This window comes from Leptopilina boulardi, unplaced genomic scaffold (assembly GCF_019393585.1).
Source record: "Leptopilina boulardi isolate dan_hultmark-lab unplaced genomic scaffold, ZJU_Lbou_2.1 LbouV2_95, whole genome shotgun sequence".
Taxonomy (NCBI): Eukaryota; Metazoa; Arthropoda; class Insecta; order Hymenoptera; family Figitidae; genus Leptopilina; species Leptopilina boulardi.
Genome location: NW_026138044.1, coordinates 65407 through 93028, shown reverse-complemented (window position 1 = coordinate 93028; position 27622 = coordinate 65407). Strand labels below are relative to the sequence as shown.

The window sequence follows — 27622 nt, the reverse complement described above, 5'->3', positions numbered from 1 at the left end:
TTTATATAAATATATTTGTTAAAATAAATTTTTTATATTTTTTTAAAGCAAATTATCGGTATCTGGTTCCATATTTTATCTCAGCTCCATTTTTCGAGGTATTGACTCGTTTTTTAGCTGATGTACCATTTGTCGATGCTTCGAACGAAAAAAAATGCAAAATAAAGTTGGTTAAGTTTTTGTTTATTAAACGTCAGTGATGCAAAACTTTTATAGGTTAGTTATTTTTTGTATAAACTATAAACTTATAGTTAAATATAAGTAAAATTGTTTCATGTCAATGTTTTATAATATTTTTATTTAAAAAAAAAATATTTATTCGATTTTGTAAATACTGTTAAAGGTTAATTCATTAATTGTCAGGTTATATGTTAAAAAAATTCAATACCATCGAGAAATTGGTACACGACCATCGACATATGGTGATTTTGCTCAATTTACATTTAAAAACAATTTTTATCTAACACTATAATTTATTTTAGAAAAATAAATAGGAATATTAAACATTATTAAATTCTTCGTCCAACTGCACAAAATTAAAAATTTTAAGTACATTTACTCCTGAGAAAAAACAGCAATAAACTAAAAATAAAAAATTAAAAATTTGGTATGGTTGAGGAACAAAAAAAACTACAATACAAATTTGTTTTCATCATCATTTTAATGATACTTCCATTTCATACAAATTAAGTGGGGAGTTATAATACAAACTTAAGATATATACATCAATATCTCATGAAAATTCTCAATGTCTATATACGTCTCATTCGTTAATCCTTAAAATCTTTCTCGAATTTATCTCTCGATATATACTGTGCAATGAACTTGGCAAGTCGTTTGAATAAATAATTGTATAAATCCTGTCGTTTGCGATGGATGTTTCCATTATAATAATAATAATAATATTATATTCTGGAAATTTTTTCACCGCTCACAAGCTGTGATTTGGAAAGAGTAATTAATCGAGAAATCGAAAATTTTCTTTTCTCCCAAGAGAAAAATTATTTGAATATTTCTTTAATCACAGAAATAATTCTTTTTTAAATTTTATTTTATATCAGAGAAATTTTGTTAAAAATTATTTTTATTTAAAACAAAATATGATTTTAAATTATGGGAGATAAGTTTTCGATGATAATAATAATAATAATTTCACCATTGATTTTTGATTTAAATATTATTTATCAATTTTTATTTTTTCTCTTCGTATATTTTTTGGGGGAAAAAAAAACAATTTTTTTTTTTGAGAATTTCAAATAATTATTTAGAAATGCTCTTAATAATAATCAAAATTCATTTTTAAAAGAAAAATACTTTTTAATTTTCTTTTGAAAAATGAAAATTGTTATTTCAAGGAGAGTTAGAATGTTTTTTTTTTTTTTTTTTTTTGTCTTTGGTGTTTAGCAATCTCAAATAAGAGATTTCACGATTGCCCATTATGGGACGGAAGTACAAGCACAATTGGCATATGAATAAAAATTATTTTATTTTACTGGTCATTGATGAAAATAAATTGTTCTTTAATTGTGTGTGTTTCTTTTGAATTATTCTAACTCAACTCAATTAATTATTTTTTTTTTTTTTATAAAGCTATATACGACAAGAGAAATAAAATGGTATTTCTTATTATTATTCTCGATAAGCTCTAACCAAAACACGTACATACGTATTTTTTTATGCACAACCCACATATGTATTTGTTACTCGTTACCGTTAATATAAATGTAAATTGTTGCCTTGCTTAAAATACATATTATACATACTCCTTTATTTTTCTCTCTCTCTTTCTTTCTCTCTCTCTCCTACATCAGCATTTCATTTCGTTTTATATCAATTAACATCATCATCGTTTTATATTAAATCTAATTATAACTTCATCGACTTATTCACTTTTTTTTCGTGTTTTTTTAATGCTTTTTCGAAATATGCATGTTCTCCAATATTAAAAACAGAAGCGAGTAAAGATAGGAACGTAACAATTGATTGTTAAAATTAAAACATGAGCACCTGTCAGGTAACAATATTTAAATTTCCCTTACTTATTTGTGATTATATAATATAGCAGTCACATTTATTTTTCAGGGCAACAAAGTCAACTAAAATTATTTTTCCCACTTTACGAGTACTTAATTATTATCAATTATCTCTTCACTCCTTTTTTTCTTTCTTTGTCTCTTTAATATTCACCAAATGAAAATTATTTCCATTAACAAAAAAAAAAAGATAAAAAACTGATTAAAAATAAAAATATTAAAGAAACTGGAAAAAAGAATTTTTTTTAAAAAACGATCGATTTTTTTTCTATCAGTACTTCTCCCCCGCCGCCCCGAGAGGGCTTATAATTTTTCGAATCATTCATATACGTTCCTTTCTTTACCAAATATATATATAATATACTTTTTTTTTTATTTTAATTAATGAATATAATAATATATAGATAATAAATTGCAAATACAACTATATAATGGATATACGAGCCTTTGTCAAGGGGAGCAATGCAGTCGTCGTCAATAAAAGAGTCACGGGTACATTTTTTTTTTTTTTGTTTTTTTGTTATTTTTTGTTTTTTTGTTTTATTGTATACGATATAATGTAACTTATTTAAATCGCCTTAAATTTTTATTTCCTTTCAAGCAAATCGACGCCTTAAGGAAATTCGCTTCACAAGGCCCTTTTTGTTTGTCGCACACTTATACAGTCATCCAAATATTACACGCCTCTTATAAAATAATAATCGTCGGTATTTTTTACGCGTGTTCACAATGGCCTATGGATTTCGTTTATTTTTTATCATTTTTTTTTTAATATTTATTAAATTAGTATATATATATATATAGGTAAATATTGTATTTTTTTCCTCCTTGTTTCGCAAATACATATATTTGATATTGGGAAATATTGATAAAAAACCACGTTATTTTGCTATATAAACTGACATTTTTTTTTTGTTTCTTATTTATATATATTTATATATATTTTTTTAAGAAATCCGTGCAAAATAATCACATTTTGAAATTAAAATTTCTTTTTTGCAAAACTCTAAAAAATAATTTTGCACAAGTTTCTTTTCAATATTTTTTTTACTTTTGCTCCTTTTTGTTTTTTTGTCTCTGAAAGATTTATATAATTTTTCTAAAATATAATATTATGTAAATTAAAATTTAATGACTAGGAAAAATCGATGAAAAAAATTTTGTTTTTCGAGTCGACTTTTCCTGGACTTAATGATAAAAAAATTATTTCTTTTTTCAAGTACTAAAAAATAAATTTCCAGCCACACATTCCAACATATATAACAATTTGCTTTTCCTAATGATTTTTTTTTTTTTTTTTTTTTTTTTGAAAATATTCGCATTTTCATTAAAAAAAAAAAAACATTGTTCGTACTTTTTCTCTAATATCATTATTGAGAGAAATTTTATCAACAAAGTAGAACAACGCGACTGAGCTTTAAAAGTTTTTATACAACCAGAGTCGGTTTTTGAATCATAACAAATATTTTTTTAATTTCAACTACAAATCTAAATTTCATTTTCTTTTTATAACATTCATACTTTTCCTAATTTTGTTCCACAAATTCATTGCTTTTTTTTACAACAATATATATATATTGATTTTCAAATAATAATAATTAAAAAATTTATTAAACATAAGATACAAAATGAAAACAAACAAAAAAAATTCTGAAATTGAGCTGCATTTTATTCTTAAATTCCATCGATACGATTTTTAAAATATTATTTAAGAATTAAAATATTCTCAATTTTAGAATATTTTTTTTTGTGGCATAAAATTTGAAACAAATTTTAGTGAAAAATGATCGAAATTTAATTGGAAAATAAATATTATGCGCATCCAACTCTGCCAAGTGACCGATTGAAATTAATTTCAATATGTGTAGAGTAAAACAAAAAACAAAAAACGAAAAAAAACAAAAAAGGAGAAAAGGAAAACAATGTATGAGAGCTTAATATCACATCTAAGCAACAAAATAAAGAAATTATTGAATTTGGTGTCACGGCACAAAAAATGCAAACATCGTTGAAAAGAAGTATTTACGAACGTAATATATGAACTATATATATATATAAAATGTAGCATCACAGTCAAAATTGTAATATTACAACAACGAGCATGCATAATTTGTCTGCCGTCTTTTTCATTTTTGTAAATTTAAATTTTTTTTACATTTCTGAAAATCTTTTTTTTCTAAAAAAGATAAATAAAATTGTTGATGACGAAAAAGTTCCAAAAAATATATAATAATAATAAGGTATTTATTACTTTTCAAAAATAACGTTTACTGATTTTATAAAAACTCGAAATTTCTCTGAAAAAAAAAGAAAATTAAAACAAAATAAACAAAAAATAAAAATTAAATATAAAATTATAATAAAATAATAAATATTGAAAATATAGTACAACCAATATTGATTTTAAAAGGAACTAAATCCGTTTGCTTCTCATGTTAAAATCCATCGGTACTGCCGACCGATTTTGATTTTGAATCTAAAAAGCAAACGTAATTATTGCACTAGATCTGATTGTAAATATTTTCTAAAATATAAATAATAAATATTTTGTTTCCTATACCATAATGTTGGTAACTGTGTGTGATTTAAATATATAAAGTTTTCTCCCTGACATAATTTTAAAATGAAAAAAAAGATAAAAGTTCTGCCAATGACTTTGACATTTTCAGAAAAATAAATACAAATAAAAAGAAATTTAAGTTCAAATTGAAGGAAAAAATTCTAAAAAGAGAATTACAATAATTCATTTAGGAAATTATTTATAAATCCTAACATGCATATTTCCAATAAAATTCATTAAGAAAAAATTGTAAAAATATATGAATTATGAAAAAAATACGTTTTTCATTTTAAAGTTATGTAAATGGATCAAAATTGTATATTTAGTCTCATGAAGTTGGCTATATAAAAAAAAATTTTTTTCGAGTAGAAATTTCGAGTTTTTTTTTCACGCAAAAAAATTAGTAGGACGACTTTGACTAAATTCGCACGCGCGATTATTTAAATTTATTGTTGCTTCTTGTGTTATTTAGCCCTCGAGAGTGAAAAAGTTCTCATTATAATAAGATATAGATATATATGTATTATTGTGCTATTATATGTATATTATGCATGTGTATGTACTAGGTAAAGCATGTATATATTATAATAAAATTGTAGCATTATTTTTGCTATGATTGGCACTTGGATTCTCTTAAAACAAAAAAAAAAGGTGATTATTCTTTTTTTTTATTTTTTCTCGCGTTGACTTTAATGATAAGAAATGCACCGGAAGAAATATGTATTATTAATACAATATAAACTGGAAATTGGATCTGTGCGAATATAACTGCAAAATTCAAAATTAGTTTGCTAATTTTGTGCATATCCAGAAATAATTCTCAGTTCCACATAAAATTGAGAATAATTAATAAATTAATGAAGATACATAAGTATTTTTTTTTTAAATTTGTCGTGATTGCTTTTGATTGCCATTACTAAATCAATTTTTTTTCCACTTTGGTCTTTTGATCCATAACTGTTTTTGAGACTTATTTTTTGATCATTTTTATAATTAGAAAAAAAACAGAAGAATTTTGATTTATTATTTTTGCAAAAACACCATTTTTTTTACTGTGTAATATATGTAGTAAATTATACAATTTTGTAGTTTGTAAATTCATAATATAGTATAAATATGATTTGCCATATATATTATATAAAAGAGTCGCAGATATGTTACAAAAGTGATTTATTTGTATTTAAATAATTATTACATTATATAATTCTTGTCACGCATTTTAAAATGGAAGTTGAAATATAGTATTAATAAGAAACAAAAGGTACTGACTGGTATGTAGTGGTAACTATAAAATTTGACTGGACTGTGTGTATTCAAGAAATAAAGCATTAATAATATTTCAAAATCGAAGACAATATATAGCACAGTGACATAAACAAAAAGAAAAAAAGAACCTCCAATAATTGCAAACAAAAATTTTATTTAAAAATAATTCAGCAACATCTTTTTGTTCTTTTAACATTTTTTTTCCCTTAAGCGCAATTTCAACTTCTCAATTTCTTTAAATTTTTACATTACTAAGCAATTTTTTTATTATTTATTCCTAAACGATATTTTCCATATAGTCAGTGATAATATATAATAATAATAATTTCTATATCTGTTAGTATAATATATATAAGCGAATATAAATATCACTGTGCCATAAGAGCCCACTTTTAATTAAAGTGCGATTTAAAAAAAAGTTAAAGGGTTTTCGAACTTGAAAATAGAAAAAAAAAATTCGCGATGATTTTTTTTTATTTCCCTTTTCCTTTCGCTCTTGGCCCTTTTAAAAAGACGACAGTCAACATTATTATGCTGAGCAAAATTCATTCATCATTTAATTATTTAATTGAGCAGTATCATTTTCATAATAAAACGCAACAAGCTAATATCTCTAATCGTGCAGCAGTAATAGCAGCAGCAACAACAATAGAATCATAATACTACGATATTTTGAATAATAATAATAATAATAATAATAATAATAATAATAATAATAATAAAAACCAAACAACTCGAGAGATAAATAGAGAAAAATTTTTTGAAAAATGAAAACACAAAAAAATATGACTTTTTTAACAATCGAATTTTCTTCATTTAATGAAATTTTTCTAATATCTTTTTCCTTTTTTTTCCACTCAATTATCACTATTCGAGCAAAAATTTTCAGTAGAAACAAGATTTTTGATTTATTTATTTATAGCGATTGATTAAAAATTTAAATCAAAATTTGTTTAGGACATTTTTTTTGCTATATAATTTCTTATTTATTCTCTCTCTCTCTCACTTTCTGAAAAATTTGCAGAAAGTTTTCATTTTTTAATAGTAGCAAAGGGGTAGGGGGGGGGGATTAAAATTCTACAAACTATCTCTGAATGGCGATAGTGAATGATAGTTTGATGATATTACTATGATTATTGCATTCTTAGAATCATAATATCAATATCATATTACATGAATAATTTTTTTTTTTAAGCGAAATATCGCGAGCCTGTACATTATTTTCGGTCGCTTTGAATAGACAAAGACCTTGAATAATTAAGAATTCTGGCTTAACTTGTTTCATTTATTTATTTTTTTTTTAATACAAAAAACCTGTTACGATAAGTATTTTTTCCTATTTATTATTAACCATTAATAACGTTACGTTAAAAGCTAGTGTGTTAAAATTCATAAAAATTTTTTTTTTTATATATACTCTACACGATATACAAGAATTTTGGACACAAGAGTATCCTTTTTTCGATCATTGCCGTGATTTTTTTTTTTTTGTTAATCGTAGGGCGATCTTGAAAAGTAACACTCGAATACATCAGTCGTATTGTAAATTATACTTTTTTTTCTCTCATTACATTCAACATTTTTTTTTTTAATAGCAAAATTTATTTGCTTTTTCGCTTTCTACTCTGCCATTTCTCGTCTTTGCTATACCGACTCTGGCTAGCTTTTTTGAAAATTTTCGAATTTTCTTTTTACCCTTTCTATTTCATCAGTTTATTGATTGAAATTGATTTCAATTTTTTTGATTGAAATTTTTCTTAATGAGACAAAGAAAACAAATTTTAACACAACAAGAGCGAAATATATATACATATATATATATTGTCAAAATCACAAACTCTCGCTAAAGTAATACACATTGTGTTTGGAAATTATGCGAAAAAACAATTTTTGGATTATTGAAAAATAACAATGCGTAAAAGAAAACTTCTTTTTTATTTCAGTTTCCAGATATTTTGGAAAAACGTTCAAATATTTAATTAAAAAATTAATATCAGTTTTTTTTAAGAAATAAAGAGGAAGAAATTTTAAATTTAGTTTCTATATTTTTTTACGTTCAATGTTATTTTACAATTAAAAAAAAAATTAAAAATATAAACAAACAAAATAATCGCATAATGATAGTGTATACTTTTGTAGCTAGACGAGAATTTTTTGTTTACCCCCCTTCCCTCCTTTAAAATTCAAAAGCTCAGATGGAATTTGATATTAAGAAGAAGAAGAAGAAGAAGAAGAAGAAGATTTGAAAGACGTGATATGCAATAACATATTAATTTTTAAGCAAATCGCAATAAAAAAATTTTCTTCTCTTCTATTTAAGAGATGTGGACGTGAAAAAATGTGAATAAAAAAGTTCACACAAAAACTCAAATATTATTGTCTAAATTTTTGTTTTAAAATTAAAAAACAATTATTACTAAAATGTATAATAACCACTAATAAAACTCAACCCTTCTCCTGTAGCACTTCTTCTTTTTTTTTTTGTTTTTTTTTAAAACGCACGGAATCTTTTTTTTCACATTTACGTCTCAAGAATTTCTTTTTTTTTTTTTTTTTTAATAAATTAATTATTTTGTGTGTGTTTTTTTTCTCCCTCTCTCTCTCTCTCTTTCTCTCTCTCTCAAAAATCCTAAGTAAAGATTGAAAAAGAAACTGCCTTGGAAAAACCTTGAACTAAGGCAATACAACTAAGATAAATATCTGGACACGTTTAACATTTTCAATGATATGACGCATCATACTTTCGCAATTATTTCATATAAAGAAACAAAGTGCTCCACTTTCGAGAAGTTAACTTTTTTTCACACTTTCGGAAATCACGAAAGCTTTTATTTTTTCTTTTTCAGTCAAATTATTATTTATTAATTTTTTTTTAACTGGACGAGACACTCTGGACGTGCGCGATGTAAATAAACTTACGTACATAAGACTTAACAATTTTCCTTTCTCTTCTTTTTGCTTTACGTTTGGACAGTCTTTTGGACGAGACGCAGCTTTTTTTCAAGGATGGAGTGTTCCAACATGATAACGTCGGCTTTCTGATTGTCATCAGACTTTTTTTTTTTTTTGCTAATTGCACGTGAACGGACTGATATTGTCGAAGGATCGGTTACAACGTCCAAAGTAAAATTCTTCAGTTTTCTTTTTCTTTTCTCTCTCTCACTCTTTTTCTCTCTTTCTCTCTAAAAAAATTATTGTTTCCCAAAAAAAAAATTTCTTTTTATCGAAAATTATTTTTCCTTCATGGCTGCAGGTTTTCTATCAAAAAGTGAATTCGCCGTCACTTTAAAATTGCACACTTTGAATATTATTTTATATCGGAAAAATAACGTGAACATTTTTTGTTTTCAGTCAACTTTGAAAAATATAAAAAAAGACACATTTTTTTTCGACTAATTTTTTTTTTTTTTCTTTTTTTTGGAATAATTTTCAATTGAATTCTTTTTATTCATTATAAAGATGCCAAAAGAAATGCGAGTTTTGCATGAACATCATTGAGACTGTGGTACTGACAATGGAGAAGAAGCGATGGACGAGATGCGATTTTTTTAGTTTGTGTCAGTAGTTCTGATTTTCTTTGCCATGAAGAGTCGTCTTGTTATTACTACTACTAGTACTACTATTATTAACACCGAAATGCTTCGCATCATATTCTTCAACCAAATTCTTTAAGTGACGCAATTTTCCATGTAAATAATCGTGTCTCGTGTTACGTTGCTTGAAGACCGGGTCATTATTCATTATATTGTAATCTTTCAAAATGTTTATCTTTATTATCTGAAAGCAAAATGAAAACAATTCCAAATCAGCAAAAATTTATTATTTTCTTTTTTTTTAAATAAAGTAAATAAAAACAATATCAATATTCATTGTTAAGAAAAAATTATAAAATTGCTCTTAAAAAAGAAGGGGACAAACAAAAATTGCACAAAAAACTTTTTTTTAAAAATCCTTTGTTTTAAAATCGAAAAAAAATTCTAGAATATTTAAATCGAAATTTTTAGAAGAGTAATTTTTTCAGAAAATAGGATATTTAAAAAAGTTCTAAATATTATGTGAACAAAAAATATTCAAAACAAGTTATGCAAGTTATTTTTTTTATAAACGGAATTTAGAGAAAAAACAAAAAGTTTCGTTGAATAAAATTAAAGAGAATAAAAATGTTTGTAAATTAAAAATTTGATTTTGTTTGAAAGGAAATTTTTTCTTTTTTGAAGAATTTATGTTTAAAATGTTGGTTAAATATTTTGGAAAAATTTCAGTTTTACTTTAAAAAAAAAACTGTTGTACTTCAAAAAGAAAAAGGAACAAATCCAGTTCGTTTCAAAAATAGGTCCTAGTAAGGTAGCATCGAAACAAAAATTTCAGAAAATATTTTTACAATATTTAATTGAAAACAAGAAAATAAAATGCTTTGTCCTTTAGGATAATTGATTATTGTCAAGAAATTCAGCTAAAACTTTCTTTAGTTAAAATAATGAAAAAAAAAAATTAAAAATTAATTTCGAAATTAAGTTTTTGAAAACTTTTAACATATTTTTTCGAAAATAACATGAAATTTTCATTTGGAGAATTAATAAACTTAAAATTAACCTCAGAGTTGAATCATAAATTTACAAATACAAAAAATATCCCAAATTATAAAATTCAAAAAAAAAATATAGGTTTTAACACAAAAAATGGGATTCTGTTTTTCACATCACGTGTCAAAGGATTAAGAAACATAAATGTCTTGAAAATTGACTCAAGTGAAGGAAAAAAAAAAATATATTTCAAACAATTACCTCGAGTTCCTGCAAATTTCCCTGAGCTTTCACTTCATTAAATTGCTGCTGCCACTTATAATATCGACTCTTTACTGGGTTAACGAATTCGTATAATTCTCTATATTCCGAATAAAGATTGTTGAATTCCTCTTTGTAGCGTCTCCTTTGTTCGTCGCTGCTGACTTTCGTATAATAACTGAAAACAGAAAAAAATCAAATCACAAAATTAAAAAATAAAAATATTTTATTTATATGGTTATTTTAACGAGATTTTAGCGTTCGTTCGTTTTTCATGGCAATTGAAAAAAAAGTCCAAAGTCTCTTGTATCGTTTTTTTCATTAATGAAAACTACAAGAAATATTTTTTAGGCGAAAAATTATAGAATTTTTTATTTTAAAAAATTATTTCTTTAAAAATCATTCACTTCAACTTCGTAATTTTTAATATATTCAAGAAAAATCGTTTTTTGTGTAAATAATTTTTGAAATTAACAAATTTTATTTTTACTTGAAAAATAATTATTTTGAAAAAATTTTGAAAAAAAAAATGAAATTAAAGATGGGAGAAAAACTTACGTGAGGTAGTCAGGATATTCTTCATGTGAATTGGAAGCGTTAGCCGTTTGGGTTGAAGCGTTGTTGGTAACATTGTTGGAAGGATCGGGACTCATTGGCGATTCAGTATAATTAATTTGAGAATTTGTATAGGTTACATTTCGAAGTTGGTCACTACTATTCATCACATGGCTGTTGCTACTACGTTCGTCGTTCTTGGGATGTTGCACATGATTTTGATCATCATCGCTATCACTATCTGATAGGCACAAAACTGAAGTGGCATATTGGCCACCACCACCACTATTATTACTACTATTATTATTACGAAGCACTTCGTTATTAGTTGTTCTTTCGGCACTGTTGAGGCGATTCTGTTGCCTCTGACTCCAATTGCTGGTTTCCCCGGCAAATAAATTGCTTCTACTATTGCAACTAGCACTACCACTACTACCACTATTACTACTACTATTAATATTATTATTAATATTTCCGCCGAGACTTTCGACACTATTAACACTATCGGAGACTCTGTCAGCACTATTATTATTATTATTATTAAATCGATGATCGGCACTATTCACACGACTATCGCCACTATTATTATAATTTCCATCAGTCGTCCTTCGATTGTCTCCGTGATTCACAAAAAGAGGTTCAGGTTTTCGATAATGTGATATTCGTGGTTTCTTTGTTTGTAAGCCATCGTTACCCTCATAATATCCTGGTCGTTTTGAATTTAAAAGAGCCGGTGGTGGGGCTGTTATTGCCGGAGGTGATCCTGGATGAACTGAGCTTGGCGACTGACCACTCCCTGAATAAAAAGAAAAGACAACATTTTCTCTATTAATTATCTCTTCAACTATATGTCGGGAAATGACAAAGTTTTTTTTTTTTTTTTTGCTTTTTATTTTCTAGGTGAAAACAAATGAAATTTTAAAAAGAATTACAATTCAACGAAATTAATTGTACGTTTTTGACATTTATATATTAAAAAAAAAAAAAAACGTTTAAATAACCTTTCTTTTTATTTAACGATCTTGTAAAAATTTCAATGGTATTTTTCTGTACAATTGAAATTATTGACAAGAATAATGTTCTCCGTTACTATTTGTGAAAGTTGAATAAAAAAAAAAGTAGAAAAACACTTCTACAAGAATAATTTTTAAAAATCAAAACAAAACTGCATAATTTGAAATTTAACTGAATTTTTCTAACTTTAAAATTTACATTTTTGTTTTCAGAATTTTATCAGTTTTTAGAAAATAAAAAGAAAAAGCTTGTTTTTATATTTTTTTACGTTTAAAGTTATATCTTCCAATTAAATTAAATAATTTTAAAGTAATTTCGTTGCAATTACATATATTTGAATTTCTATTAAGCGAAATTTTTATTTATTTATATGTAGAGAATTTTTTTTTAAAACAAAATTAAATTTAACTTTAAAATTCTAAAACAAATTTCGAAACTAATGAATTTCTATTCTAAACGTATTTTAATATAATAGAATGTTTAACAAACAAAATTTTTATTAAATAGAATTTTTATTTCATAATATTTAAATTTAAAATATGCCCCAAATTTCCAATTAGTAAAATTTCTATTTAAATATTCTATTAAAATACGTTAAATAAAAATTTGACGTAGTATTTAATTTTCCAAGTAAAAAAATTCAAATAGAAATTTTACATTAAACGAAAATTTGATAAAATAAAAATTTGTTAGAATAAAAATTTGCATTATTCAAAATTTCTCCTTTATAAAATTTAGCTAAATAGAAATTCGAATTTTTTAATTTTCTACAAGTTCTGAACGTTTAAGTGAAAGAAAAATTTGTTTACTACTTTTCTCTAAGTTGAAATTTTATTATAAAAAATATTGATTTTTGTATAAAAAAAAGTAAATTAATACATTAAATATTTAATCTATTTGTTTATTTTTCATTGTAGTCAAATTTATGGACCAAAAAAATGAAATCCATAACGTTTACCTTACAAGAAATATCTTTGAGATAAAAGTGCATAGAATTTTTTATTCAAAAAATTATTTCTTTAAAAATCGTTGATTATAAATGTTGAGAACTTCAGCATTGTAAAAAAAATTATTTTGTTCATTTGAACGTTCAGAACTTTAGGCATACAATTTTTTATTTTAAAAATATCGATATAAATTTACCGAGAAAATAATTTAAAAAAATCAATTTTCAATTCTAATAAAAATTGATGATTAGAAAAATAATAATTTTTATCGTCGTGAATAATGATTTTTTTTTCTAACAATTTTCAAGTTTGACATTAGAATAAATTAATTATTTATGTTAAATTCGGGACATAAACCCAATTAATTAAAATAAATTATCGAATCACTTGAAATGATTTTATATAAAGTATAAAATAATAAACAACTCACCACTAGAACCACCGTCACTTGAACCAGGTGGTGTCAAGTTCTGAGGTTTCCGTCTCTTGAGAATGGCTTTTTCCTGCTCGGAATAGTGGATCCAATTGTCCTGTACGTCATTCCAGTTGCTCCTTTTCAAATGATAAGCGTTATCTCTGATGAAGGAAATTTCCTTTAAATGCTCAAACATTTTGCTGCGATCTTTATCCTTTACACCCTCTGAAAAATTCAAATGATAAATGAATATTTATATATGTATGAGTAATTCATTAATATTAATAAATAATTCATTACAAAGTATAGTAATTATTAAAAAAAAAATAAATAAAAATTAGTAAAAACTAATAATTAAAAAAATTAATAATTAATCGAATAATTAAATAAATGTCGATGAAGATAGAAAAAAAAAATGATTGTGAAATTGAAAATACAACTTACCTTTATTTATACGTTCATAGAGTTCAGGTTTCTTGTATGGCCTTAACGCAAGGAGGTGAATAAGTCGCTCTCTATATACAAAAAATAAAAGTATATATTTCACTATCGATGTCATAATAATAATTTTATCAAATTTGTTACACTTTATTTATTCTTTTTTTAAATTTGAAAAAAATATATATATGAAAAATTCAAAAATTTCGAAAAATTACCTAATTGGTGTACGTGCAATGTCTGGAACCTGCTTGTCAGTTTTACTTCGGGAAATAGATGGTGGATTACGAGAAATTGATTTATACGAAGAGGTTGAAGAAGAAGAAATTGTGGTTGTTGTTGAAGAAGAATTAGAAGAAGAAGAAGAAGAAGACGAGAACCTGGACAAATTTATACCGGAAGTTGAATTGCTCGTTGATTCACGTTGTTTAACATTTGTAGATGTTGTTAGAGGTGTTGTTCTAACAGTTCCTTTCACCTTGACTTTACGTCCAATATCCGGTCCATTAGGCTTGATTATCCTTGTACTATAATAATTAAAAACAAAAATTAATCACAATTTTAAAAATCTCACTATCAAACATTTTTCAATAGCTATATATATATATGTACATAATATGTCTTTCAAACTCTCTATTAATGCATTCTTGCAAGTGAAAGTCAATATAGAAAATGTTCTTTTCATATATATATACACCTCAAAATAATTGAAAACCTATTAATTAAGACTATTAATTTTATTTATTATCAATAAATTATAATTTAATATATATTTACAATATAATAATTAATAAATAATAATTTTAATTAATTAACTAATAATTATCTATTTAAATTTATACGAATTTTTTTCGAAAGAAAAAATTTAGGGTACTTTCACAATGAATATTTACAATATTAATTCTTTGGATTTTTAACCTACAAATACCTAGAGAAATATTTTATAATAATAATGATACAAGTAAAATTTATTTCAATCAAATAAAAATATATTTGTCCTAGAGCCTAATAATTTTTTTTATTTTTTTCAAATAAAAAAAAATTATTTTAAACCGAGGCAAAATTTATAATTTCTCTTGAATGTACTGAATATACTCCAAAAAGTCCACAAAATTGGTATTTTATATTATTAATTTTAAAATATCGTTTTTCTGATTTAATTAATAATTTCATTGATATTTGTTTTTCTAATTAAAAAATTATAATTATTTTTTAATGCAATTTTCAACTCACCATTTATTTTTATTATTTTCTTCGGCAACAGCCATGCGATGCCTGGTAGTTTCGTAGACATCATCATTTGCCTGTATCCGCATTTTACATTGTAAGGCACCCAAACTCTCCAAGCTTCTAAAAAATTTTGAAAAATAAAATTTATTAATTATCCAAAAATATTATAAAAAAAAAAATGAGACAATTGATAAATGTACATTTATAGATGAAAATTTATTTTGTAAATAGGGAACCATACCAAAATTTCCTTTTAATAAAAAAGCTAAAAATATTAAATATCAATAAAAATTGTTAGTTATAAAATTAAAATTATTTGTAATTCAATAATAATTTTAATGTAATTAATATTTTTATTAAAAAATTGTTGGTCTCGGTAAGTGAATTATTTCCAACAATAATAATAGATTGTTAATTGGAATGGAATGATAAAATCGAAAAAAAAAAAACTTTAATATTTCGTTAAATAAAACTACTTACTTTTGCCCAGTTTGTTGAATGCATTCAAATCCGCCCTGAGAACCCTCAATGTCCTCACTTCCAGAAAGACTAAAGGTGAAATTTGTGGTTCCATGGCTGGATTGTGATGATGGGAAGGATAATTGCTGTAAATGAAAAAAAATTGACATATTAAATTTCAGTGACATTTATTTGGAAGCATAACACTATTTTAATATTATTTAAAAGAATTTATTTATTTTTATATTAAGTAATTATAATTGTGATATTTCAGTAACAATGGTATGTGGTAGATTTTTTTTTGCCTATAAAAGAAATTATTTTTTAAAAATATTCTTATTTACTCTATTATTATTTAACAGATATATATATTAATAATATATTAATAATAATTTTTTTTAATTTCTTTAAAAAAATTTCCTCTTGAAGTGGGAATCGATCACCAGGCGTTTTCTTTGACAGTGAGGGGCCTTTACCACGGAGCCACTTCATCAATTCAACGTTATCGATCATTTCAAAAATGTTTTATCAAATAAAAGGTATTGTTTCTAACGAATACACTTTTTTTTAACAATCACGCTTTTTTAATAGTACTAAACAAAAAAAAACTACTGTATTAAAATATACTTATTTAATAAATTATATAAAATAAATAAATAAAAATGCAAAATAAATAAATAAAAATATAAAATAATACAAAAATAAATACATTAAAAAATTTTGCTCCCGTGTATATATAATCAACAAATTGTACAAACGAGAGGAATATACATCTTGCTTACAAGAATAAACGCACTTGTCATTCGGTGTGTGCAGAAGGGGGGGAAAAAATGGTAACGCGGTAACCCGATATCTGCATATGGTTTCCACAACGACAATACAACATGCATATAAAATACATTTTACACGTGTGTGTGTATCATTATACACGTGTAATACCATCAGCTGCATATAGATATAGGCTTGTGAAAATTCATATAACTCATATCGCTATCGTGTCCCTTATATATATATATATATATATATATATATATATATATACACATACGAATATATAAAAGGGTCCTTGGCTCGTGGATTTCAAAAGATAATCCACAGGGCTTAAACTAGAAGTACGTAGCGCGTGCGCTACGTCAAAAAGGATTGCAAAGAAAATCTCGGTAATAATGTATGATGTAGTAATGCGACATCAACCAAGCGCTTAATTATCACCACTCTTGACATACGTGCACATTATAAAGGACAATTAATTGAGAGAAGCCGAGGTAGACTGTATATATATAAGGTTGAAAGCAATTTACAGCGCGCAGTAATTGCAAAAAATAATATTCACGTAATATCCACTTAAATATATGTACAATTCTCCCCTCTCTCCCTTATTAATTCCTTTTTTCCTATTTACCAAACCTTTATTATCCCATCAACTAATATATCTTTATTTGAATTTATAAAAATTAATTTATATGTTTGGTGATAGTTTATATAAAGTTTCTATACAATTAACCCCTTCGCAGTCTAGTAGAAAAATTGTTTGTTTGTTTCCAAAAAAATATCATATCATCGTATTAAAAGTTTTTGGGTACGCTGAATCAAAATTTAAGGTCAGATTTAAAGAATTCAAAATGGCGGACCTAATATGGCAGAAAAATTTAAAATTGATTCGATTCGTTCAAAATTCGGTACTAGGGGGGTTTTTTGGGTCTCTGAATCCAAATTTGAGGTCAGATTTAACAAATTCAAAATTTTGATTCATATACTCTTAAAAAAAAACCCCGAGTACCGAATTTTAAACGAATCAAATCAATTTTAAAATTTTCCTCCATATTGAGTCCGCCATTTTAAATTTTTTAAATCTGTACTTCACTTCAAAAATCACAAACATAACCTAAAAATAGTTTGTTGAAATATTTTACATCTGCTTTTAATTATTATGTTGATTAAATTTTTACCAGGCCTTTTTTTATGGAAACCATATAGGTGTTTAAAAATTTTTTTATATCATAGAAATTTTTTGTTTAAGAACAACATGTTTCGACAGCACATACTGTCAGCTCTTCAGGTCCAATGGCTTTTTATGAAAAAATAGATCTTAACAATTAACAATTAACGAATGACAAATAACATTTTCTGGTAATGAAGATGTTTTTTTAGAATCGCTGAACAAGAAACATTAAATTTGAAATTTAAGAAATTTACTGTAAAACGGGGTTATTTCGCTCATTGCGGTAAATACACTCACCCACTTTTATGCTTCATTTCATCTTTAAAATAAAGTTTAATACCTTTATTACCAGGTGAAAATGTTAAATTTCTTAATAGAAATACCAACTTTTAGTTTAAATCAAATTTAAAGCAAAAAAAAAAAGGTAAGCGAATTTACCCGCACTGAGCGAAATAACCCCGTTTACAGTACCCATATAAAGAGGAAATGTGTTTTTAAAAATGTGACATTTTGAATTATTTTTTTTTTAAAAAGAGAAGAGGAAAAAAATAACACGTGACTTCAGTTCTAAAAATCAATTAGGTTAGATTGAAAATCAATTAAGGCCTGAGCAGAATAGAAACGTATAACCGAAATCGTAATCGCAAACGCAACCGGAAGAATGAGTTAGAGAAGGATAGACATATTGTTTGTCCTTCTCTAACTCATTATTCCGGTTGCGTTAACGGTTACGATTCCGGTTACGTTTCTATTCTGCTCAGGCCTTTAGGTTCGATATTACTTGATTAGATTAGGTTAGGTATTACTAAAATTTCGCGGTAAATTCAAACTTGAATTTCGAGGTAAATTTAAATTAAAAATTTGAAATTAAGAATGAATAAGAATTAGAGTCAGTCAAACTGTTTCAGTATTTTGTCTCGTATTTGAAAAAAACAGACTTAAAAATCATACAAAAATTTTTTCTTATTCCTTATGATTTCCATAACAGAAATTCACTTGAATTTTTTATTTTTGTCAATTTGGTTAATAATAACAAGCTGTCCCAATTTACCACCAGTTTTCAAATTCTTGGGGTAAATGGAGACAGCTTGTTATTATTAACCTAATTGACAAAAATCAAAAATTCAATTGAATTTCTATTATGGAAATCATAAGGAATAAGAAAAAATTTTGTATATGATTTTTACGTTTGTTTTTTTAAATGCGAGACAAAATACTGAAAAAAATATAGTAAAAGATATAAACCAAGCAAATTTAATCAATTTATAAGAAAATTTTAAAGTTCGTCCGCCATATTAGAAATTTTTTCAAGTTTTTTCATCCCTCAATACAGTAATATATACTTAAGGAATCTTTTTTCTTAAACCTTTCTTAAAAACTATGCTGTCCCCATTTACCCCAAATTTTATGGAAATTTTCTAAATCTTGGGGTAAATGGGGACAGTCAGTTTCATGCGTTTAAAGCTTATATAAATTTTTTTCTGCTTAAAATTAATCCTGGAAATGTAAATAGCAACTTAAAAAAAAACCCCGCAAATATTACCTTTTAAAGGAAGAAACTTACGTAATTTGTGAAAAATAGTGATTTTATCCCCATTTATTTTTCAAAGATAACTTTGTTCAGTAAAACAAAGTAAGTTTCGAATATATATATATATATATAAATTAAATAATCATATCACGGGATATAGAGTTAAAAATTCAATCAGGTGCAGTTATGAGACCGGAAGACTTTCAATAATACATATGTGCAATCGAGAAATCTAAAGGAATAGAAAGTAACTTTGATAGTCGAAAACTCAATGGAGCTTTTGTATGATCAATCTAGAATCATGTGATCTCAGAAGAATGCAAGTATAGGTGTATATATATATATATATACATATATAGTTGGCAACTCGAGCTCGCGGATATTCCTGCTTTCGCAACGTCGCGTCGCGTCGAGTGCATCGAGCAAACCCGTCATTAAAGTCCTTTCTTTTTCGTTCAAAGAGAGCCGGTTTTGTAATATGTTCGCGGGCTCGTTTCATCATGACATTTGATGATCTGTTTCGAGGACTTTTTTTTCAACCACCTACTCAAACTTGAAAATATATTGGCCTCCTTCATTCTAAGAGGCTTTCATCAAACTTGCAAAAAGTCCTTTTGCTAGAAATCAGATATATAATTGCCCATGGCATTCATTTTTCTTTTCTTATAATAATTAGAATATAACGACTTTGATTTCCTGGATGCGTTTTAATTAATAAATTAAGTTTGCGATTTCACTTTTATAATATGAAAGTAACAGTTGTTTCTTAAATGTTGAAAAAAAAAACCGTCATTGATCTAACATAACCTCAAAATTTACTAAATCTACATTAAAATACATTAAAACGAAAAACCAACAAAAAGAAAAACTTCTTTTCTCTAAGGTTTGAGCGAACATAACCTCCAAAAATTAAATGAGACGAACATAACCTCATTCTTGTATTTTATATTAATTTTAATTAATTAAAAAATTAATAATTAACATTTTTTGGGAATAAACAGTGAAAAAAAAATGAATCGCGACTTTTGCAGAAAGAGAAGGAGAGGGGAGGAGGTAAAAAATAAGAACTCGACTAAACGTCCCTGGCTAAGGATAAAACGCCATTTGGCACAAGGTCATCCACATTGGTACACGAACATACTTATATACATTTTATTTATACGTATATACAGAAATGGATATGTGCTATGGGAATGCGTGTTTGTGTGCACATCACAACAAGAAAATTAAAATACTGAAGAGACCTATACAAGATTCGCAGCATCCACATATATCGTTAAAAAAAAAGTTGTCGAAATAGTCTATGTCATATATTTATTATATTCATCTATATAAAAAAAAAAATCTTGAGAGTTTTACAAAAAAAATTGTTTGCTCTAAAATCAATATTTTATAAATTGTTTTTTTTTTAAATATTCGATTTTTGAATTTCGTTTTCTTTTTTGTCATATAAAATTAAAATTATTTATACGAAATAAATAAATAGAATTGTATATACAGTTGTTGAAAACTAGAACGACTATTGAGAATCTGACCTGTAAATGCTTAACGTTGATATATTGCGCCCACTTAGAAGCCCTTCGAGAACGGCTTACATCGGTTGCTAGTAGTGTTTAGTGTAACGAATTGATGTTCTCAAGCAGATAACAACGTTCAATAATTTAAATATTAAATTCATATAACTATAAGTGAACTTTATAAAAATACAGCGCCACGAAAAAAGATATTTTATAACATACATTTTTTGTCTCTAATAGGCAAATAATTTTAGGTTATGTTTAGTGATGGTTTTAGCTTGATTAAACGTTCAGTTCGAAGTTTTTTTCGGAATGCTCTATGATTGGTTAAACTATACGTTTTTTTTTAAATTAGCGCGTGCATTTTTCACCAATCAAGCATGCAGAGAGCTACTTCGTAGAGAACAGACGTTGCAGAAACTATTTTTGAGGTTAGGTACAATTTCAAATTTATCATTAACAATTCAATTATCTTTATACAAATCAGTTCTGCTCTTTAGTTTTATTTTATCATTGAAATTAAATATAAATAACAATTTATTCCACAAAATTTCGTTTTTTCTTAAACATTAAAATAAAAAATTGTAATATTTGGAACGTTAAGTCTCTTAGTGTACTATCGGCTCCCATGTAAATCTTTACAAAAAACTTGAGTTTCCATCATAATCACTATACAATATATACTCTTTCCTTCGTGTAATTTGCCAATTAATTAATTTAATTTAAATGCGTTTACAAAAAGAAAACTGCGTAAAATTGACTAGAAATCACAAAAGTGAGGTTAAATTTAAATTAATTAACGTTACACACATAAAAATTAAACATGTTTAAATTAGAAGATATGGGAGAAATTTATAAGCACATTAAATTCGATTTTAGGTATATTTTCATCCCATAATATAACACCCTATGATTCACAATAAGATTAAAATAACAAAAACCATAATTTAATCTTTGATTACAGGAAGGAAAATTTAATACGTTAAAGGATCGATGGCCAAGTAGCCACCTGCGCTCAAATTACAGGATTAGTGTATTAAGCATATATATATATATATATATATATATATATGGGCGGCGACGCATTTTGGTGATGCAATCAATTCTCCTCGATTATGAAAGAGGCCAACCTTTTCCATGGTGGTTGCCAGTTCGGATTTCTAATTTTTTTTTTTTTTTATTTTATTCGTCAATTATAGCCCCAGTCTTCACGGCTCCGAGTCTAAAGCACATTTTCAACGGTACCAGCACACAGCATGAATCGGTGCGCGATGCGGTATGGCGCACAAGAATTAAATACCTCTCACTCTTGTCTTCTATATATATATATTGTATAAAAAAAATAATATTCAAGTGTATTGCACCTCCTGTGAAATTCATGTTACGTATATAACTACCGCAATTTCACAATAAAAATCCCCCCAAAAAAATAACAACTACTGAAATTCATATTAAATGTTATTGCCTCATTATAAGCTTTCAAATATCAATTTATTTAAAGTATTGTAAAAATTTATAATTTATTTAGGGTAAATGCACTAATTACGGCGCGATTCGAGTTAAAACACCTTTGAAATAGACAATTCTATTGTATAAAGTCAATTTAAGACTTATTAAACTAAAACCTTATGTTATTTATAGATATTAAAAAAAAAATTCTAAACTTTATAAAAATTGATTATTTAAACAAATATGAGAAATTAAAACTAATACCGTAATTTTCTATTATACGGCGTGTTTGTATCAATTACGGTGACCAAAATTACGTGTATTTTGAAGTTACTTTGCCCACCGTAATTGGAGCCAATGGAAATCTTAAAAATGTTTCAATTACGGCGAGGAAAAAAATTTGATCTCAAATAATTAAATTAATAATAATTGTTTAAAATGTGCATCTTTATTAGTAATTGTATCAAAAAAAAAAGATTAAAATAATTTTTTTTAAATCATTTTGCAACAATTATATTAAATATAATAGTAATAATAGTTATTTTTTATGAATGCGCCGTAATTGATGCACTAATCCTATTTAAAATTAATTAAATTTTCTCTTAACATCATTTTTTCTTAAAAATATTTTCCAAAATTGATTAAAATTTTACTTGAGTTTGCGTTGAAAAAAATAATTTTTTAATTTGATGTTATTTTATTATTTATTATTCATAGTTCACTCCTTTCGTCTTTAAACAAACTTCGGGTACACGCACAAATAAATTTATAATATAATATTAAAAAAAAATTGAAAAATAAATACAAATTTAATAATTTGAGGTTATGTTACTGTCGCCATTCGTTAAGTTCATACTTTAAATAAGTAACTTTTCTATTTTTTTTGATATATTTTTAACCATATATTTATTAGAACCATGTGTCAATTATTGTCTAGTTTGAAAGTGTAATAAAACATCGAAAAAATGGAAATGTGACTTATTTAAAATGTAAACATAACCTTATTGAATATATGTTAATTTTACAAATTTTCATATATAAATACAAATCATATATTGATATAATTCCAATATAAAGGTTTTTTACAGTAATAACAACATAACCTATTACTTTTTGTTATTTTGTGAACCCTCACTAATCGCAAATGAATTCTATTGGTCAAAATAAGGCGCGCTTAATTTAAAAAAATTAAATAAAAAAATATAATTTTCATCATTATAAGAACTTACTGAATGAATATTTTGCAAATACGAGTGCATCAAATTAGTATTCTATTTGTATAAGTTTGGAAAAAGCCTAGACCCACTATATATAAGTATCAGTGTAGAATTGCCCAATACCTGTATAGTAAGTAATGTTTCGATTGAAATTAGGTTACACAATGACTAATCCTAACCTTCGATTCAAATCGTCATACAACTGTTTTTATTTAATGATTTTACATTTCCTTATGTAATGACAATTACAAAATTATAATATTTTTGTCCCTTCCCCTCCAGTATATTTATAAAATGGACTCTATTTTTATATGTTTTTAACCCTGATTTTGTGGATTTTTTTTTACATAATTATTACCCAAACAATGATAACTAAATATTAATTACCCATTATTAATTAGTATTTAGTTATTAGTTATTAATAACAATTATAATAGTAATTAGTTATTAATAATAATGGTAATAGTAATAATAATTAATTGATAATTAATTAAATAAAAATACAATAATAAGTTAAAATAAATACTTTAATTTTAATACAAAAATTAGTTATAATTTATATTATTTTGGAAAACAGAGGTTGTAATTTTCATTATAGTGGTCAGAAGTTTTTATGTATATATACATATATACCGTTATTAAGAATTCTTGCGGGAGGAGGATGGGACATGACGTCTTTACGATGCAATTTATTGGAAACCTTGGGGAGAAAAAATACATTCTGAATAAAATATAGCAACAAAGTTGTTGTTAATTATCCAAACAAAATTCAATGTCCTTTGTCACATTGCGTACAGCTCAAGAAAAAGGGAATAAACTTTTTTATATACAGGGTAATTTTTATGTTCCGGACCACTAAAAAAGTTTTTTCCTTTTAATCTCATTTTTTTTTTTCGTTTTTTAAACAAAAAAAAAAAAGTGGAATTAAAAAAAAGAACTTTTTTTTAGGGGTCCGGAACATAAATATCACCCTTTGTATAAACAGAAGAAAGTCATTTTTAACACGAGTAATTTTTAGGATGATCTGGACTTCATAGTGAGACGATTTTTAGTCGCACCTACACATTATTAAATCACTTTTTAAGATGCGATGTAAAAATTTATTAGGGGCATATTTTAACTTATCACACAGAAAATTATATATATAAATATGTGCGACAAAGTAATGATTTAAAGTCCAAAGTGTAACACAAAATTAAAATTTATATCTATACATTAAATTGTTCCCTTTTTTTCCCAATGGCTCAAGGTCACAAACTACGTAAAATTTAACCTCGATATTTTTTTTTTTTTTTTAATCGAATTTAGAAAAAAAGAAACATTTTTGCACATGGATTCTTTTTAATATCGTCTCCATTTGTGAAGAAAGAAAGAATATTAAAAAAAAGAACTTAAAAGAACTTTGATAATTTTAATATAAAAAAATATATTTCATTCATATAATTAGTAAATTTTTTTTATTTAAATCAAATAAATATTTATTTAATAATAAAGTAACCAATAAAATAAATTTTTTTTTCAGTGCAACAATAATAATTATTATTACTATAGGAATAATTACTATATAACTATAATAATATGATATATAGTAAATAATATACTAAGAATTAAAAAATAATTATAATAATTATGCATTTAATAATAATAATAATAATAATTGTTTATAATAGTTAGTGTGAAAAGAATGTTATGCAAGTAAAGTTTCAAAGATCTTATCGCATTCGTTTTACAAACCCGGAAGTGATCGTTGCAATACGGAAATTAGCATTATATCGGTTGGCGATCGACATCCAGCAGTGAAAATCGCTAAAACATTACTTGATTAATTTTATAATAAAATACAATTTACTGTTTCAAATATCTCCATGAAGATGGCATTGACTGTTAAGAAAAAAAAAGAAAGAAAACAAAAATTCTTTTTACACTGACATTTTTTTTTTTTTTTAAGTAGAAGTCATTTTTATTATATGTAGAGGTGCAGTTCATATTGGAAAAGAAAATCACAAAAATAGTAAAATGGTTATTAAGAGAAAAAAAAATTGTTGTATACATTGTGAAACATTATTTGAACATCGATGTGAACGATTAAAATAACTTTCTTCCATGTGATTCAGACACAAGTTCGTTTAAATAGCACTTGACTCATCACATCCCTTCTATATTCTTCTTCCTTAACAGTTTAAATACAATTTTTTGTTATATTATAGATTTTTAATTTCTGACTACTAAATAGCATTACTTTTCAATAAATTTAAAATAATTACAATATATATTGACGCTCTACGAGAAAAAGGATGGTAGATGCAAAAAATTTGAGGTTATGTTTGCTTTTTTTCTATGTTTTCATTCCAAAAAATTCAATAGAAAGTAATTTTGATTTTGTTTAATTAAAAATAAACGTTTAATCAAGCTCAAAATCAAACTTTTAAAGTTAAATTAATTAAAACTTAAAATTACTACACATAACCTAAAAATTTTTGTCCTTTAAGGTCCCTTTTCTCGTGCTGGAGCGTCACAAATATATATAATTCTATAATAATAATAATAATAATAATAATAATAATAATACAACTCTCGTGTAAATAAAAATATATTAATATATTGTATATTATACAAAAGTATATTTTAAATGATTTAAAAAAAACTCGTAATTTTTGAAAGCTACCGAATTTAAATCGCATTCCGAAAGTGGATGCTTGTTACAACTTTCACGCGACGAATATTTTACCGAGTTGCGAATGAAATTATCGCAGGACTATTTGCACGTTTATATTTTCGAAATTTATCGAATTTTTATTTTTTTTATCGATTGTTTCTTTGATCATTTGAAAATTCGGACAAATGAGAATTACGACAAGAAAGAAAAACAAATAATTTTTAAATTTCAATAAAAAAAAAAAAAAAAAAACGACAGTCGAAACAATCATATTTCTCTATTTAAAACAATACCGTTTAATTGACAAAAAATAATATATTTATTTAATACAAATAAATGTTTATTTGATATAAATTAATATTTATATAAATAAATATGTATTTGATAGAAAATAAATATTAATTTAATAATAGTCAAATAAACTATTATTTAAATCAAATTAATTTTTTTTTGCCATTAGTGTACATGTCTATTAATTTATTCATAGCCTATGTACAGTCCTTGTATAATAATATAATAATTCTGTCTAGACTATATGATATTTAATTCGTGCGTGATTATAAGCAAAGAATGTCAATGAATTCAGATAAGAATTTTTTTTCTTATCTGTCTACTTTGTCTCCTCTAGTATAGTTCTTCCATTGAGCACGATTTCGTGAAGGTGTGCTCGATAGTGTGTCAGTAGGTTGTTGATGCCAATTGCAGGCACCCAAATTTGGCATTCGATAATTGAGGCCGGGCGCACTATGCTCCCCATACGGCACTGGCGATATTTACATTATTTCATTTAACAAATTTTTTTTTTTATTCTTCTTCGTACAAATAAACAATTTTTCGTATTTAAATAAAGTTTTTAATAGTGAATAAAATTTTAAAAATAAATAAATTTTAGATAAATTTAAATAAATAAGGTAAATGCACTAATTACGGCGCGATTCGAGTCAAAAATCACCTCACTGTAAAAAGAAAGTACTAAAACAGTACCGATTTTAGGTATCAAAATTAGAACCAAATGACAATTTAGTACCTGAAATCGGTATTAAATTAATACCTTTCTTTTTACAGTGCTTTAAAATAGAAAATTCGACATTTCTATTGTATAAAGTCAATTTAAGACTTATTAAACTAAAAATTTATGTTACTTAGATATTTAAAAAAAATGGAAATCTTAAAAATTTTTCAATTACGGCGAGGAAAAAAATTTGATTGCAAATAATTAAATTAACAATTGTTTAAATGTGCATCTTTATTAGTAATTGTATCAAAAAATGATTAAAATAATTTTTTTAAATCATTTTGCAACAATTATATTAAATATAATAGTAATAATAGTTATTTTTTATATGAATGCTCCGTAATTGATGCACTCACCCTATAGTATTTTTTTATGTCTTCAATATGACAGAGAAAAACGTGTTTTAAAAATTACAATCTGCTACTGACGACGTTAAATTTAAAAAAATCATAATTTGCATAATTTTTATAAAATAAAAAAATTCGTGTTTTCTTATTTTTCGTAAAAATTTGAAAAAAAAAATTTTTTTTTTGAATGAAAATTTCACGTGGAATGCTCCATAAATCTTTGTTGGCTCCTATAATATAAGGTTAT

The 27622-nt window shown here is 25.1% G+C and overlaps 1 protein-coding gene across 1 annotated transcript in view; it reads right to left on the bottom strand.

The window, feature by feature from the left end:
- Positions 1-642: 642 nt before the first annotated feature.
- LOC127290919 (RNA polymerase II elongation factor Ell) overlaps positions 643-27622 on the bottom strand; it is a 69051-nt gene continuing 42071 nt past the window's right edge. Inside the window, exons 3-10 of the mRNA XM_051319760.1 lie at positions 15723-15847; positions 15246-15362; positions 14231-14539; positions 14019-14089; positions 13590-13799; positions 11202-11994; positions 10644-10821; positions 643-9636 (exon numbers count right to left, since the gene is read on the bottom strand). Of these exons, the coding sequence (XP_051175717.1) occupies positions 9418-9636; positions 10644-10821; positions 11202-11994; positions 13590-13799; positions 14019-14089; positions 14231-14539; positions 15246-15362; positions 15723-15847 (2022 nt within the window). The 3' untranslated portion in view covers positions 643-9417. The remainder of the gene's footprint in view (positions 9637-10643; positions 10822-11201; positions 11995-13589; positions 13800-14018; positions 14090-14230; positions 14540-15245; positions 15363-15722; positions 15848-27622) is intronic.